This window comes from Plectrocnemia conspersa, unplaced genomic scaffold, assembly GCF_051122295.1.
Source record: "Plectrocnemia conspersa isolate PC_06_02 unplaced genomic scaffold, ASM5112229v1 ptg000013l, whole genome shotgun sequence".
Lineage (NCBI taxonomy): Eukaryota > Metazoa > Arthropoda > Insecta > Trichoptera > Polycentropodidae > Plectrocnemia > Plectrocnemia conspersa.
The window spans coordinates 19,971,857-19,988,371 of NW_028277177.1; the positions used below are offsets into that span (position 1 = coordinate 19,971,857).

General features: G+C 27.9%; 2 protein-coding genes across 2 annotated transcripts in view; both read right to left on the bottom strand.

The window, feature by feature from the left end:
* Window positions 1-16,515, bottom strand: part of LOC148227515 (mitochondrial ribosome-associated GTPase 2) — a 289,075-nt gene that overhangs the window by 264,617 nt on the left and 7,943 nt on the right. The window lies entirely within an intron of this gene.
* The window catches only part of Ac3 (Adenylate cyclase 3), a 131,788-nt gene that overhangs the window by 31,157 nt on the left and 84,116 nt on the right, over window positions 1-16,515 (bottom strand). The window contains exon 9 of the mRNA XM_088202828.1: window positions 4,984-5,154. Within this exon, the coding sequence (XP_088058954.1) occupies window positions 4,984-5,154 (171 nt within the window). The remainder of the gene's footprint in view (window positions 1-4,983; window positions 5,155-16,515) is intronic.

A 16,515-nucleotide genomic window follows, 5' to 3' on the forward strand; every position in this document is an offset into this window, starting at 1 on the left:
ATATTTTATATTTACAATTTAAAATATTTTATATCTATATGTTATAGCAATACAATATTAGCAACATTAATATTTTTGTATGGCTTAATCGACTCGGCACTTAAGTATAAAAGGCGTTTATATGTATTGTCACATTGTGTAAATATTGTATTTGAAGTATAATACAATAAAAATAACCAACATATTTAAAATTCAATATATAATTTAACATTGAATCAACATTGACGTAACTCGACTTAAATTCAATATAAAATTTAACATTAAATTAACATTGACGTAACTCGAGCGTCATTCATATTTTTTATATACGTTCATAAGCTATTCAAAAAAATTAAACCATTTAAATAGTGCGTAAATATAATAAAGTAACATAAATAATATACAGTTGCATATATTATATCGTAATTTATAACAAACGTTAATAAAAAAATAATAAAATAAGATAAATCAGAGAAAATGTAGCTTTTTTATCAGTACATATTAATTTATATAAGAGGAACAAAGTTGAACTTCTGCGCGAATTCAAAACCGAGAATATGGATCTCCCACTTTATTCAGGTATCAAAACAGTAATCACATGGATGCAAATCATTTAACTTCTCGATAGATTCGATTTTTAATGCGTGAAATTAGATCGCATTTTGAGACGTTAAAATTTGGAGCTACATAAGGATAAGAAATTATGGTTGTTTTGATTTATTTAGAACATGCCTAGCAAAACTAATGTTACAGCCAATATTGCAGTTTAAACTCAATAAAGAAACTACGTATCGTATATTATAGAGAAATTAAAAAAAATATCTTAACAAGCAAATGCTTCACTGGTCCTTCGTAAGATGGGCTTTATTCGAGGGTCAAGGTCGACAGGATAAGTATAACGAATCATATTCAGCTCCCAATCGCAATGGAGACAATCTGACCTTATGGTCTAGCTGTTCGTCCGTTTTATCCATAACCAAAATTTATATTTTATATTATACGTGATGCACGGTTTTGCAAAACTTGAATTGAATTTTATTCATTACTGTTTATTAAAGAGCTGTCATGTTATTATCTTTATCCTCCTTCGGTTCATTTTCAATTTGTCACTTAAAACTTAATTGTTTCCTGATTTGCGGGGAAAGTCACCCCAATCCACAAAAAGGGTAATAAATCATTTATCGAAAACTTAAGACAAGTCTCCGGTATTTTGGCACTTGCTTAAGTGTCTGAAATAATTATTCACAGATTTATCCACAATCTGACGGGAATGTAAAATAAACCACAATACGGGTTTCGTCAGCGTCGTTTTAGTCACTATCCTCTTGTGCATTTCGAAGGCGGTGACATAATTCCTCGATTCTAAAGTCCAGATTGATGTAGTTTATACCGACATTTAAATGGCATTCAATGAGCTTTTTCTTCAAAAGTTAGACAACTTAAAAACTTGTTAGTTTTTTCTAGTTACTTAATTCGCTGCTGTAATATTTAAGCCATAGCAATCGTCACTCCTATTTTTATATAGTATTTTGCTCATTCTGAAGTATCATCCAATCTTGGTTTTGCTCTTTATTGATGGCATACATACATGCGGCAATTATTAGCTTGTAATATTTTTATATGCTCATGACCTAAGTGTGTTTCAGATCCACTTTCTTTATAGAAAGAGCTGTGGAAATGATTTTTCAGCATCGCCAAATGTCATGTTGTCACATTTGACAGATCCGCTTGCCCGGTAGAATTGCCTTACAGATTAGTCGGAGGTGTTTTAAGCAGAAATACTTCCGTCAACGACTTGGGAGTGTCGTTTGAGCAGGGTTATGCTTCGCGCATGTCGCGTTCTGTACGATACGCTTGTTTGTAGCGTCCTCGAATATGGATCTCTATTTTAAAATCCGAGTGAAGCGAAGTACTCTTTGATATATATTGTAACTGTATTTGTATCCTAATAATAAAGATGTTTTCGGCGATAGCTATGAGGAGCAGGAAAATCTATGTTGGATAATGCTTATCTATTTTTGGTGTGTCTCATAACTGTTTTTCATGTTTATTATTTTTTTGTATAATGGTAATTTTGACGTATTGAAAAAACCTGTCATATTTTTAATACAAAAAAAATTAAATAAGCCGGCTGCGTCGAGGCACTAACTTCTCTGGAGAAAAGCTTTTGTCACGCAAATGAGTTGAAGCAGAAAATCAATTTCTATATAGCTATAAATTAAATTATATTAGACGTAATTAAGAGCCGATCGAACATTAAATGATTTATGCTGAAAGATACGAAAAAGTTGACTATTCATTTAATTAGCCCTAAAGAGAGAATATATAATAAATAAATTGATATAGTGCTTATAATAAAAGCAAAAGTACAATAAATGCCAGTGAGATGAGAAATATTAATATAGTGAAGATGTTTTTGTGCAAAATTTCGGGAGAGGTATTCTACGAAGACAACGCTATAATTGATTATCAATAATGGACGAAAGAAATTGAGCAAAAATCAAAAAACTGTTTTAATAATTGGGTATGAAAATACTTATATTATATATAATAATAAATCATACACAGTATTAATTCTACTGTAATAAATATGTTAATTTTTGTAAAGATGTACTTTAAAGTCAACAAGGCTAAATTAGTTATAAATAAACTCCAAAGATATATAAAAGAAAGTTCAGGAATTTTTTGAAGAGCTCTCGTATTTTATCCCCACGACGGTCGTTTCATAGTGTTGTCAATAAAGATGATGGGCTTCTTCTTTCCAAGCTTGGTCAGTCGTGAAACTGACAACTGCCATTAATCACGCAACGTTTCACGCGCACACACATATACACAGTGATGAGCTTTCACAAGCTCACAAAAAGCTCTCACGTAAAGTAAACGTCCATTTCAAACACGATATGCAAATGGGCCCACGGGGATAAATCAAACTAATATTTAACTAGCGAACACAAAACGCGACCAAATGTGCGCATATATGTATGTCTACGCCTACTGACGTTTTTATGCTTTGTTTATGTCTATGAAAACCATTAGGTGTGATGTGATTTGGGTTTTTTTTCTACGGTTATAAACATTTCTAAATAATTGACGTTCGGCACGGAAATGCTATCTATTTATCGACTAACTATAAATATAAAAGGTAATGTATACAAATTATGGAGCTTGGATACATCTTACGATCTTATTTTACAACTCTTGAACATTGAGTGGTTAAATAAATAAGATTTTCGTCTGCCATTCTACCATAAATGTACATACATATCATATACACATTTTCAGTAATGAAAATAATTGATTACGTTAATACTTTGTCCATTGAAAATAACATATATTAAAAGTGAATTTTAGATTAATTTATTAAAATGCAATTTGTCTATTTAGACAATTAGTAATTCCTATATATTATATTTTTTCTTTTTTCTCCTTTCTCCCAAGAGTACTAAGTGAAGAAAAAATTAAAATTGCATGTAGGAATTCTCCCACTTAAGGGTTTCATTCAATAACATAAAATCACAGTACTATTAATTAAGTTAAATCTTATGTATCTTTACTTTGCTATATTATTTTATCAAAGGTTAATTTGAAGTACTTACTAAAAAATAATTTATACTATTTTTATTACATATTTCGGAAAATAACAAGCATGTAAAATATAAGAACCCTCTGGGGTTTTTATTTATGTATTAAGCATATTTTTAAGGTTATACAAGGTTTCTCAGTTCTTGTAAATCATTATTGTTCGATTTGGAATAATGTCATTATCTGATACAAAATGTTGATTTAAAACATTTTTATTCTGGTCTCGTTTGCCGTTATAAATAGTAAATAATGTAATATAATAAAATAATAATAAAGGAGTAATATTAAAGCAACTTTTAAAAAACTACTAGTGATGATAATTTAAGCCTTTTTAATACAGTCAACTTCATACAAAATATATTTAAGATATTAAAATTATAGCAAAACATATTTGTTTATATAAAGCTTGAGCAACAATAGTATGAATATGATACACATTAAGTGTAGAATATATAATATTACATATGATTGAGTTAGAGTTGTTAAAGAACGCATGTATATTTTAAACTAAATTAATTCGGGTGTATCGCAAAATTAATTTATAAACTCGACATTATGTTATATTCGATCGAAAAAAAATTATAATGGAACATATTTTTGTGTCAGGAATATAAATAGTTGATTGATGAAAGAGTAATCGAATGTTTTCAATGAAAGCTTAATTTCAAGGTAACGAAAATTTTGCTCAAAGTTAAGCATGACATTATTGAGAGAAAATATGCCTTTGAGCAAATTTAACGAGGGTCAGATTTAATATTGCGTAATATTAAAAAATGTATTTTTAATATTTTAAATTGCTGATTATTACTTGTAATTTTCTTTAACATAGAAGATAGAAAAATCGCGTATTTTCTTTACATACCTTATGGACCACAACGGCTTTACTAAACTAACATTAATTAAAAACTTTCTATATACATTTGTAAATCAGACCATTTCTATTCTCATATTAACTATGGTGGGTTTGAAATTAATAAATTTTTAAATTTAAAGTTCCTCTAAGTTTTTTGCACATCTGTATACAAGAAAAATTCGTTAACTAATTCAGGATTATTCCATTATAAAAACACTATTGTAATTAAGCTAATTTTATACTAGATTTAACACGTTGGATTTCAGTTTACTTACTTACAATTTGGTTTATTTGAAATAATAATACCGATAAATAACAATAAATAAACAGACTAATAAAACAACGAAAAAATAAATGATGAAAGTTGTAAGAAAAAAATTATAATAATTTTAAAAATTTTAGTCATGATTCCTACTTTAAAATATCTTATTATCCCGAAACTACGTTTATGTTAGATAACACATTTTAACCTTAGGCTCAAGCTTAATGTACCGAATTATTTTTTAATATCATTTAATATATTTTTATAAACGTATTTAATATATAAAATATAAAAAATATGTACTTACAGAATCCCCCTCATCCTTAGTATCGGAAGGAGCATCGGCCAAGACTTCAGCAGTTTCGTTTTCTTCCCCTTTTTTGCTGACATTATTAAGGACGGCTTTTCCGTTATCTCCAGCTTTGTTGGAGCTATTTGTTACTGCGTCTCCTTCGCCAGATTTTCCTTCATTACCAAACTGAAAACGTACAAATTTATATATTAAAAAATGATAAATATTTTTTTTGCAAAATCGATTATGTAAACAAAGATAATTTATAGCATAAGTGTTGAAAAACGAATTAATTTCCCCGACGGCCAATACGAATAGTCAAATGCGCGTTCGTCCGCGAAAGGGCAATAAAATTTTATCTCTTATGTATTTTTTCTTTCTTTCGTGCCCTTGCCCTACGCCCGCATTGGATACATCGGGTTAAACAATGCCCCAAGGGCGTTCTGCTTGTGTGCGAAATGAACGGTAAAAAGAGCCGACTTTTCCGAGAAATTTAATTCTAAAAGCTTCGATAGACGCTATTTACAATAATACATTTCACAATTTGTATCTATATAAAGAAAAAAGTATTATTACGAACTTGAACGTGAACGCTTTTTTGTGAGGGAAGAATATGGCTGTAATGTGTGTTAAATATTGTTGGAGTTCATATTTGCTAACGTGCTTTGTCGAAAGTTTATGGAGATGTGGGCTTTTTGATGAGAGAACAGGATGTTCGAGATTAGACACAAAAACTGAACTTTACTCAAAAGGTTATTAGTGTATATAGGATTATAATTTTAAATATGGTGGTTTTAAAAATATATTTTATCACATCAATTTAATACAACGAGGCGTAAAAAATTGTGAATTAAATATAATAAAAATGCGATATATATATAAGAAATATTTTTTTATGTAATAGTAATAATATATTTCATATTATACTAGTTAACATCATATTTCAGTAAAACACAGTAAAGTTAAAAATCATGACAGAGCAATAATTAGATGTTAACAGAAACATTTTACCTCCCACGTCTATTTTTATTTTTAAATGAAACCTTACATCTACAGTTATATTTATATTGTTATCTTTAAAAATAATTTACAGAAACCATTTAAAACCCCAAAAATGAATAAACATAATCTTTCAAGCCGATTTTACAGTTTTACATTACTTGGAAGGTATTAAATGTTAAACCAAATGTATCAATTTATGTTTTATTGTTAGCACCCTAATAAAAAAATATGTTATTGAGACACTCAATTTATAAAAATTAAATGACATATGTAAAAACTACCTTTAAGCTTTGTAACTTAGTGACCAACACATGATTATTTTTAATATTTTATTTTTAATCATATGTAACTGAAAAATATTGTTACTTTAGATAAATAATATTACTTTATTAGTTATAGCTAAGTACTTTAAATATATTGAAATACATTAATAGTTTTAAAATTAGTCTTTATAACTCTTAATTTAATTTACTTCCTGCTTAATCCAAACATTTTATGACCTACTTTTGGCTGAGAGATATACTACAGATAATAAAAAACAGCATAAATATAAATATTGGAAAACATCCAGATTGTATTATAATAAAGTTCTATTCATATTTAAATCCCTTATTGATTATCTACAAGTACCAATATTACAAGCCTTACAAAAACACTATTTTTTTCTCTTTTATTCATTCATTACATTGTCGAAAAAATGCGGGCGGCAAATCTTTCTTCTTTTAGAGCAATAAGTCTAGGAAAAAATCATCTTTAACAAAATATCGTCTTTCATTTTAGTTTTTATACAAGGAACCAAAGCACCACTAGCCAATATATTCCAATAAACTATATTTCTATATTTTTTTTTGCCAGTTACGATTATCCGAAACAACTATATGAAAAAGGAGTGCATTTGCACTGATGCTTTTATTTATTTAATCATAGTATCATAAAAGATTTAAGTCCATATATGTTACAACTTTGTAAAAACAATCAACAACTTCTAAATAAATGGTAAGACCACAGACTAAAATCAAAATCTTAAAAATACTGACGTTACTGATTGCAATAATAAACTACTATTATTGTCAACAATCAATACATGTCATTGTTTATTACAATATTCATCCATAAGATTAGGAAAATCTAGGAAAACCTATTTCGTGATAATTAATCGAAATTATAATTATATATTCATCAGTAATTATAAGTTATTCTAATCTCTCGGATACAATATAAATTGAAATTAGATTCAACCCCATGTTTTTTATACATATATTAATCTCTGATTTATACCAAAATGTCGCTAAATGTATTTAATATTTACTTTAAACCAAATTCGATGTAAGTAAAATACAGAGCTAAAATTTTAATTGAAATATGACAGTCAAACTTTTTTATAGCAAATAAATATTTTAATTTTTTAATAATATTTCACATATATTGATTAAATTATTATATTGTAGCATAAACATCACACATTACACCTAAGAGACACCATAAAGGAGCTGGCAAAGTGAGATAACCAAGATATATAGAATGCAAACGTTGCACTCGGTTGCAACACAAAAGCACATAATCAAAGGTTTATTATAGCTTACCGAGCACACAATGCCAATGTTAACGAATTAGCCGGCTATAATGTAAATATATACTGTTTATCTACAGACTGCTAGTATTTCAAAAACGTTTTCGAGACATGTTAATTAAAAAAGGTTAACCATAGTATTTTTTTTATATGTTTGTATTAATTTGTTTAATAATACATTGAGGTTATTAAAAAAAGTGAGCCTTTAATAAATGATATTTTCTGAGAGATCTAGCTTAGATTCAATAAATAGGTCCTGTCATGTCAATGTGAAAAGTATTTTCTCAAATTCCAAGACACTGCATACCCATTAAAAAATTTATATTGACAACGTACTTTTTTTTATATACAACATACAACGATAATTAAGCTTTTTTAACGTTGTATTATATCTTTAACAAAGAAGTAAGAATCATTGAGACAATTTAAAAATAGATGTTGCAAGCGTGAATATTTCGTATGACTCGGAAATTTCGTTTAGAAAGCCTTTTCCCGTCCGGTTTATTGCAAAGTTTAACGGTGGAAGTTGCCTTCGCGGAAAAGTTCGCATGAAAATACAATCGCATTAGCGTTTTGAGACTATACATATACAAACATACAGGCTGGCTCGTAAAAGCTCAAACTTGCTTTGTTTAAGCACGTCATATAAAAATTAAATAACAAAGTTCATAAAGGTATTTTTTAATAACATTCATTGAATTATGTTACATAACTTTAATATTACTCTTACCGTTAAACATAATATAGAAAACTAAATGTATTTAATTAATTTAATTGATTATTGTTTATGTATTAGGTAATCCCAAAATAGATGTTTTTTATTATCGAAGAAAAAAAATAATTTTAAAATATTTATTTTTATTTTATTAATTCAGAATATAATTTCATTTTTAAGATTCTTCTTCTACCCTTTGGTCAATTTTAAATTTCATTAGCATAAAATTTTGAAGGCTTTATTGTAAAATATTCCAATAACCGCCATTTTAGATCGTTTGCATTTTGATTTTTTTCCACTCAGGAAGTATTGCATCGATCGAAATAGTTGGAAGAAGCAAATTCTAGAGAATAAGATGGATGAGATGAAATCTTCCAAAGTCAATTTCTCCACATGGGGACGTGTATTATCGTGTTGTAATACTATTTGACATTTTTAAGAGTTTCATAATGCACAATTCCTTTACAATTCCACCATACATACAAAATTACTGTTTTTACAGTAAGCCCTGGCTTCGCGGTAGATTTTGATCACTGTCGTATGTTGTCGTATAACAAACACTTCTCATCCCTGTTTATCAAATGATCGATAAAATGCAATAAACTTCAAGATAAATAAACTTTTAGAATATCCAGATACGCGTCGACGTGTTTTTTACGCTCAATTCGTGTGGAATCCATTGTCTCCAAACCTTTCCAATTTTCTTAATATGTCTATGAACTGATGAATCGGACTGGTTTAGTTTCTCGGCCAACTGATTCATAGTTTAAGTAGGATTTGCTACCATTTCTGCATCCAAGACAACATCGTATTGTTTTATTCTTAATATCATAATTTTCCGTTCTAATTGATTTAAGTCATCTACAATTTTACAAATGCTTTTAATGGCTGTTTTACTGATATTTTTAAAGAAATTCATATAACATGCAATTTCGTATAATTTGTTCTCTTGGTAAAAATTCTGCCATCATCAGTATCTAAACATGGAGTCCAATAAAAAGGAACAAAATACGTACTCAGAAATCATTTCAGTATTACTATATCGAGTGTGAATGTGAGTTATAATGAATTATTTTTAAGAACAAGTATATTTTAAACATATTCTTAGAGCGAAATTTTTTTAACAATGAATAAAAATTAGATTAGATTAGTTCTATACTTGAATTATTTCAGAATATCCTAAGAATAGATATTATGCTAATGAAATTTCCTAGAAAATCACATTGACATTAAGAATAAACTTATTTTTAGCAAGTTAAATTTGGCGAAATCTAATTTAACAGATTGTATTAATTATGATTAAATAATAAATATTTTTATATTAATTATTATTCCATTTGTATATAACCAATCTAATACATTAAAAACGTCTATTTTTATAGATCTATTTATAAAAGCTTCAATCGCTAAATAATTCAATGTAGCTTAGACCGGCTTTTATTTTACGGGATATTTTATTAATAAAAGTCGACTTTGCTACTAGAAATCAAACCCAGATTTTAGTGTTTTCATATATAATAAGTACAGATCTATTTTTTTTAATTCATAATTAACTATAAATTTTATATTATTAATAATAATAATTCTTGTAAAATAAGCCGTGAATTACTATTTTATAATTAGATTTTTGCATTATAAATATTTTTTATTGTCAAACATAATCAGATACGTGATATTTACCAAACACTAAAAATAAGTGCAAGCTCTCAAATATATAATGGTTTAATAACTGCCTTAAAATTTTATGTTGAAATAATATAAAAATGTTTGTGTATTTAATAGGGCTTTGTTTTGCTGGTTGTTAAAGATCATTTGTTGTTATTTATTATACACGTGCGGATTTATGATATTTTCGCGAAAAATATACAACGCAGATTATGCAAATCTTACTCAGTCACGAAAACAATTCCGTTTATTTATAAGCCGCTCAGCTGATAGCACTGAATTAAAAATATTTTTAGCTTATGTAAATACAAAATATAAATAAAAGAGGGTTTTAAAATACGATTGCATATATTTTTTATACACAGCAACTCTAAAAGTAAAAGAAAGTAACCTCTAAAACTGAGTTAATGTTAGTTAAATAAAAAGTATGAGCCTTAACATAAAATAAAATTCTATATATACATAAAGTTTCATATTATATATTTAAATTTTTAATAAACTAAAATATATGTTTTACCTTCTTTTCCAGACTCAAAAAAATATGCATAATCTTTGCTTAGGTAAGCTTACTTAAATTTTTAATATATGAAAAAAAATATCTTAAATAAATAAATTAACGGAGGATGTATTTTAATAAAGAAAATCATTGCAATAAATAAATAATCAACATTAATTACTTGATTATAGAACTAATCTCTTTTTATTAATTTTGTTCTACTTATATATATTTATTGATGGAACATATATTATTTACTTTTCCTGTATTTATAGTTTTATTATTTTAGATTATTGAATTACAGCGATTAAAAAAGTTAATAAAAGGGAACATAAAGACTTGTTTAATTGTTTACATAACTTCAAAAACTCATATATATGTATGATGTACAAAACTCGCACATAATTCTTTTAAGGAAAGATATGTAACGAAATGCCCAATGATTAATGAAAAACAAATACGTGTATCTCTACGAAACGAAAAGCGTTTGTTTTGCAGCCCATTTTATTTTTGTTATATTACTTGGCAAACAAAAAAAAGGGAAGGAAAAAAAGGAATTTATTTCTTGCGAAAGCACACAATGAAAATTCTTACGTTTTCAAGCAAACGCGCGTGGTGAAATCGAGAGAAAAATATTGAGGATAGGAATGCGGCGAAAGTATCTCGAGGGATACGTATACATAAATAGAATAACTATGATTTTAATAAAATTGATTTTAAAGCAAAATAATGCGTGAATTTAGTAAAGCTCGTCGCCAGAGTGGTCCTATAGGGGATTAACGACGATGAAACTTTCCTGAGCTTCAAAGCTTTATTAAGGTCGAACCAGGGGTAAATTTGATTTGTTTTTCGGAAAGGCTATTGTAGTAAGTAAGCACGCACGTTTCGGAGCTCACACTTCGAATTAATATTTATTCGAATGCAGAGCCATTTAGTGAGGACTTCGAAAGTGTCCTAAAAAAATACGAACACTGGAACAATAAACGCCGAAAGTGACGAGGGTAAAAAAAGTGGATTTTCCACTTTTCCACACGGCCTAACCCATTTTAGGACTTGACATAGATCTAATCCTCAAACTGCACGATGTGTAATATGTCAATTTTCTGCCGTTGACGATATCAAATCTCTTAACTAGGTCATGATGGCATATTGTATTAGAAAATGTAAACACAATGAGCGCATTATCAGAATATATGTATTAAAAAGCTTTCAAGCAATAATGTCACTGGCGTCGTGTTTCAAAAAAGACGCGCTTTCATGGTGCTCGTTATATGAATATTTTTTATGAGCATAAAAGACGGATAAAATGGAATAGACACCTTAAAAGTTTTCTTTGTCAGCCTTACAACAATGAAAATCCGATAGTTTCTTTAAAGATGCTGCGATACCGTGACACCTATAAATCGAAAAATCATGATTTATTATGCAACATGAAAAAAAGCAATATGTAGCTGTAGAAACATAATATTTTACGTTTTAAAGAATCGGATAAGACGACGGGTATTATTTTTGAACTGTGTAAGTTAATTAAATGGAATTGAAAGCTGAGATAAATTTTAAGTCGAATGTTTACGTGACCTTTAAATGCTTCAAATAAATTATATACAAGATAGAAATCTCATCTTAACGTTGCGAATGAAATAAACGTAATTGCTATTTCTACGTATAAAATAATAAACAATGAATATCGATTATGTAGCATTTAAGATACATTTACCAACTTAGATTTTTTTATTAATTAAGTCAGAATCGTTTGCTTTTTAAATTTATAACTTTTATGTTTAAATATATATGTATAATATATATATATATATATATATATATATATATATATATATATATATATATATATATATATATATATATAAAATAAAATTTTTAATAAGATTATAAGAAAATAAAGTCCACGATTTATATATAATTTAATTTACAATGACACTTCTAAAATTTTTTATATATAAATTTTAACTTATATGTGAGTCATAAAACTAATAGTTTTGTGTTACATTAATTTACAAAGAATTAAAGTTTTCTGCGTAGCAAACATTTAATTTTCTTTAATATATTGTATATAACTTTTTTCCCAAGTATTAGTAAATTGATTTATCACATCTTCTATAAATAATACAGCATTCAACAAAATTAAAATTTTCCGCATTAAGATAATTTTTTAGGGATCGGAAAATAAGTCCGGAAATTGTACAACATTGTTAACATTTTATTTTAGGTCAATCAATTTTCTGTGAGATGAATACCACATGTGGTCTGGAATTACCGTAGCGGAAAATAATGCTATTTTTGTTCGCTAATTGCAGTCGTTTTTCAATCAATACCAGGTTTTATTTATATTGCCTCGTATGATCTTAAAACTTTAATATTCTACCACATACACACACGACATTAGCTTGGGGCTAAAAATGGATGCTGTTCCAGAAGTGCACTAATGCAGTATTCATGATACATTAAAAACACACAACTCACTGTTATAATGCGATCTAAACATAGTTCCCGATTATTTAAGCAAACAAAAATCCGCGTTATTTTAGACTATATATGTAATGAATTATGCGGCACCCAATCACTAACACGATCACCAATTTAAAATCAACATTTTTAACAAATCAATGTCAGTCAAGAGCCTTGAGATGTTCATCATCACATTAAATTCATAAAGCATGTTTTTGGTCGCTATAGTTACGTACTACATACTTTTTTATTACATACTTATGTATGCTGTTAATTCATTGTTATTTCGGTCGTTGATAAGTTGCAATATAGGGTTGTTACACGACCGAAAACAAAATAAAACTGACCCAGAGTTATATGTCCGTTTTGAGATTTTAAAAAACTGGTTAAAAAAAACTTTTTATATTAAAACAATTTATAATATATAATACAAAAATTTGAAATTTTGCAATTATTATCAAAAAAACAATTTATTTTTGATTGAAAAAGAATGTTGTTTAATTGATTTTTAAGTTTTAAGGATCTTAATCTGTTGGATTGTAACTTAATTTATACTATGTATATATGTGCAGATTATTTTCCTAATCCCGCAAATAATTAATTTAATTCATTATGCTATTAATGCGACGCGTCACTAAGAAAGCAAATAAGAAAATAATATTTTCATATTTAACGCAATAAGGTTGAACGGAAAAAATAACACAATAGAAGAATAACTCTCAGAAATAAAATGGGAAGCCATTACGCTATAATCCATTTATTAGTCACTTATTGTGTACATAAATGAACAAAAAATACCCACCTAGCATAATTTCAAATCAAACAACAATACATTTTTAAATTTTAAATTTATTATAAAATATAAAGTAACTTTATATTTAGATGTGGCCTAAGAGTAGTTAAATTCAAGTCAGACAAATTACAACATCAATTAAAAGCCAGAGTTTAAACATCTGATTTGCCATTTATAATTTTGTTGTTTCTGTGTCGCTACTAATTTTTATCTTAAGTCTTTCCTATTCTTAATAAAACAGGCAAAATAAAACAGGTTCAGTAAATTATTGTTATTCTCAGACATGTATAAGTAAACATTATTTTAATTTATATAACAAAAATTATTGTAGAATTCTATTTAATGGAATATTACATAACATTGTTGATGTACTTTAGATTAACGAACTTAATAAATATCAAACGAAGCACGAATAATCATATTTTAATATAATTTTTCATCACTTAAAAATATGTTTACGCCATTTTTTAATGTATAATATTTATTATTTTATAGACAACAAATTATTTATTAGAAAAAAATGTTTTTACAACAAAAAATTTTAAGCAACGACCACGCTATTATAAATGCAATTCCAGCAAAAAAACGCTCTGTAGCGTACTTCCCTAAAAAGCAGAGGTTGATATGCGTCAAAGGTTTGACGATTTTAGAATGGCCTACACAGTCACCAGATCAAAATCCTAAAGAGCATTAATGAGCAAAATTACAATTAAATGTTGCGCATTACAATTGCAAATCCAAAATTAATCTGCGAGAAAAATTGCAGATGGAATGGAGAAAATTTTAAAAGTCATTAGTTGACAGTATACCCAAAAGGGTTGTAGCTGTAATTAAAGCAAAGAATAGGCTTACAAATATTAAAAATAAGCGTTAAATAAACACTTTAAACTACCTTAATCGTTTTTTTATTTATATTATAACACATTTATTGGGGTGTCCCATTATTATGGCCAAGTCTGTAAGTCACTGGAACTTCAAAAGTATTGACATAACAAATAGGTCTTTATTTGAACATAGCAACTAAAAGGTAGGTGCGTATTAATCCTGGATTCACAATTTCAATAAAGTTATCAGATAATAATAAAGAGTCTGACTCTGCCAATTATTCTATCAAAGATAGAAGGGACGTAGTATTTACCTCAATTTTTCAAAGGCTGAAACATTGTTGTAAGGATTTTTTTCCTCTACATACACAGATCAAGAACTTTATTAAGAACTATCAATTTGCGCTTTGACTTAGAATAAACGAGAGCTGAGTTAAACTCACACCAGGCGAAGCTACGTCTAGACGACTATTAGATAGCGTACTAATGCCTGGTCTAGAGTCTCCAATTCGAGTAATCGAGTACTCGATACTCGAGTATTTTTGTCTATTTTTCAAGTACTTGATAATCGAGTATTTTGAAAATTACCTGATTAATACTCGAAATTAAAAAATTTTGAAATATTTCAGAAACAAAAATAACTTTAACTCGGTCCGGTAAAGGTTAACGTCTTGCTTTTATTTGGCGTTTATGCCTGAAGTCCCGAGTTAGAGCGGTTACTATCAGGTATAATTTTTTCATAGTTCCATAGTTGCATAGTTCCGGTCGTCGGCTATGTTAGTGGGTACGACGGAGAAATTTCTTTTGTGTTTTCTGTTCGACAGTCCCGACTTATCTAATTTATGGCAATGAACAATATTAAATATCAACAAAAAAAATTTAGGTTTTATGACTATGCAGTTGTAGCGTAAAGTGTTGTAAATTGCTTATACTGATCCCTCAGCTTAAAATATAAATCAAAACAATTGTGTGTTTTAAAGGCATTTAAAGTAAAGTCAGTTCTTTGCGCACCGTTTAGCTCTAAAGTTAAAGGGATTCACCCAAATACATCTTCGAAGGATATAGATTTAAATTCTTCGCATTAATCAGAAGAAGTAGAATATTGTATATTGTTAAGAAAAAAAATCTATTCAAGAAGAATTACAAAATGCTATTTTGTCAATAGTCGAAGGAAATAAGAGAAAAGCAGAGAAGGGAATGAAAGAAGAGAACATAAAAAGAGAGTTCAAAAAATTTTATATCTATAAAAAGCGAACAGATATAAATTAGAAGCCTTATCCAACGCGTTAATGACAATAAGACCAACATCAACAGCAACGGAAAGGGTTTTTTCTATAACGGGAATAATAAAACCAAAGGTTAGCAGTAATATTAAATTCGAGACACTTTTTGCATTATTGTTTTTAAAAAGTATGTCCGTGAAGTTAAAATAATTGTAAAAATTAACATACTAAGTATTTTATTTATTTATTTATATGTGCACGAATTTAAATAATAGCCATTTTGGTATATTTGGTAAATACTCGAAAGTACTCGAGTACTCGAGTATTTTAAAATTTTAATATTCGATACTCGAGTAGTTGATGGTTCGAGTAATTGGAGACTCTAGCCTGGTCCAGCTAAAGTAGTCACCTGACTTCCAGAGTTCAACCCAATCTTTCAGACGACTTAGAGAAGACACGTATACAAATATTGATTGTAATTTTTTTATTCACCTTACTGAAATTCTGAATAAATTCGATTATTTTTGTTTTTGAACGACTCGAATGTAATGTCAGACGTTGATTCTGAATAATTTTCGCTTCCGTTGTTTTCTATAAACTATATAATTTATTCTCACAAGTGTTCAAATCCGTATCATAAATCGAACGCTAACTACCATCATATATTTATTCGAAATTAATGAGCGTCACAGCATTGCGGCGCTTTTAAAATGTAATTGCTTATACAAAACCGTACCAAGATAAATCACCAGTCCGACAAAAATAGAAACTAGAACAGAGGAAGTTGTTTCAA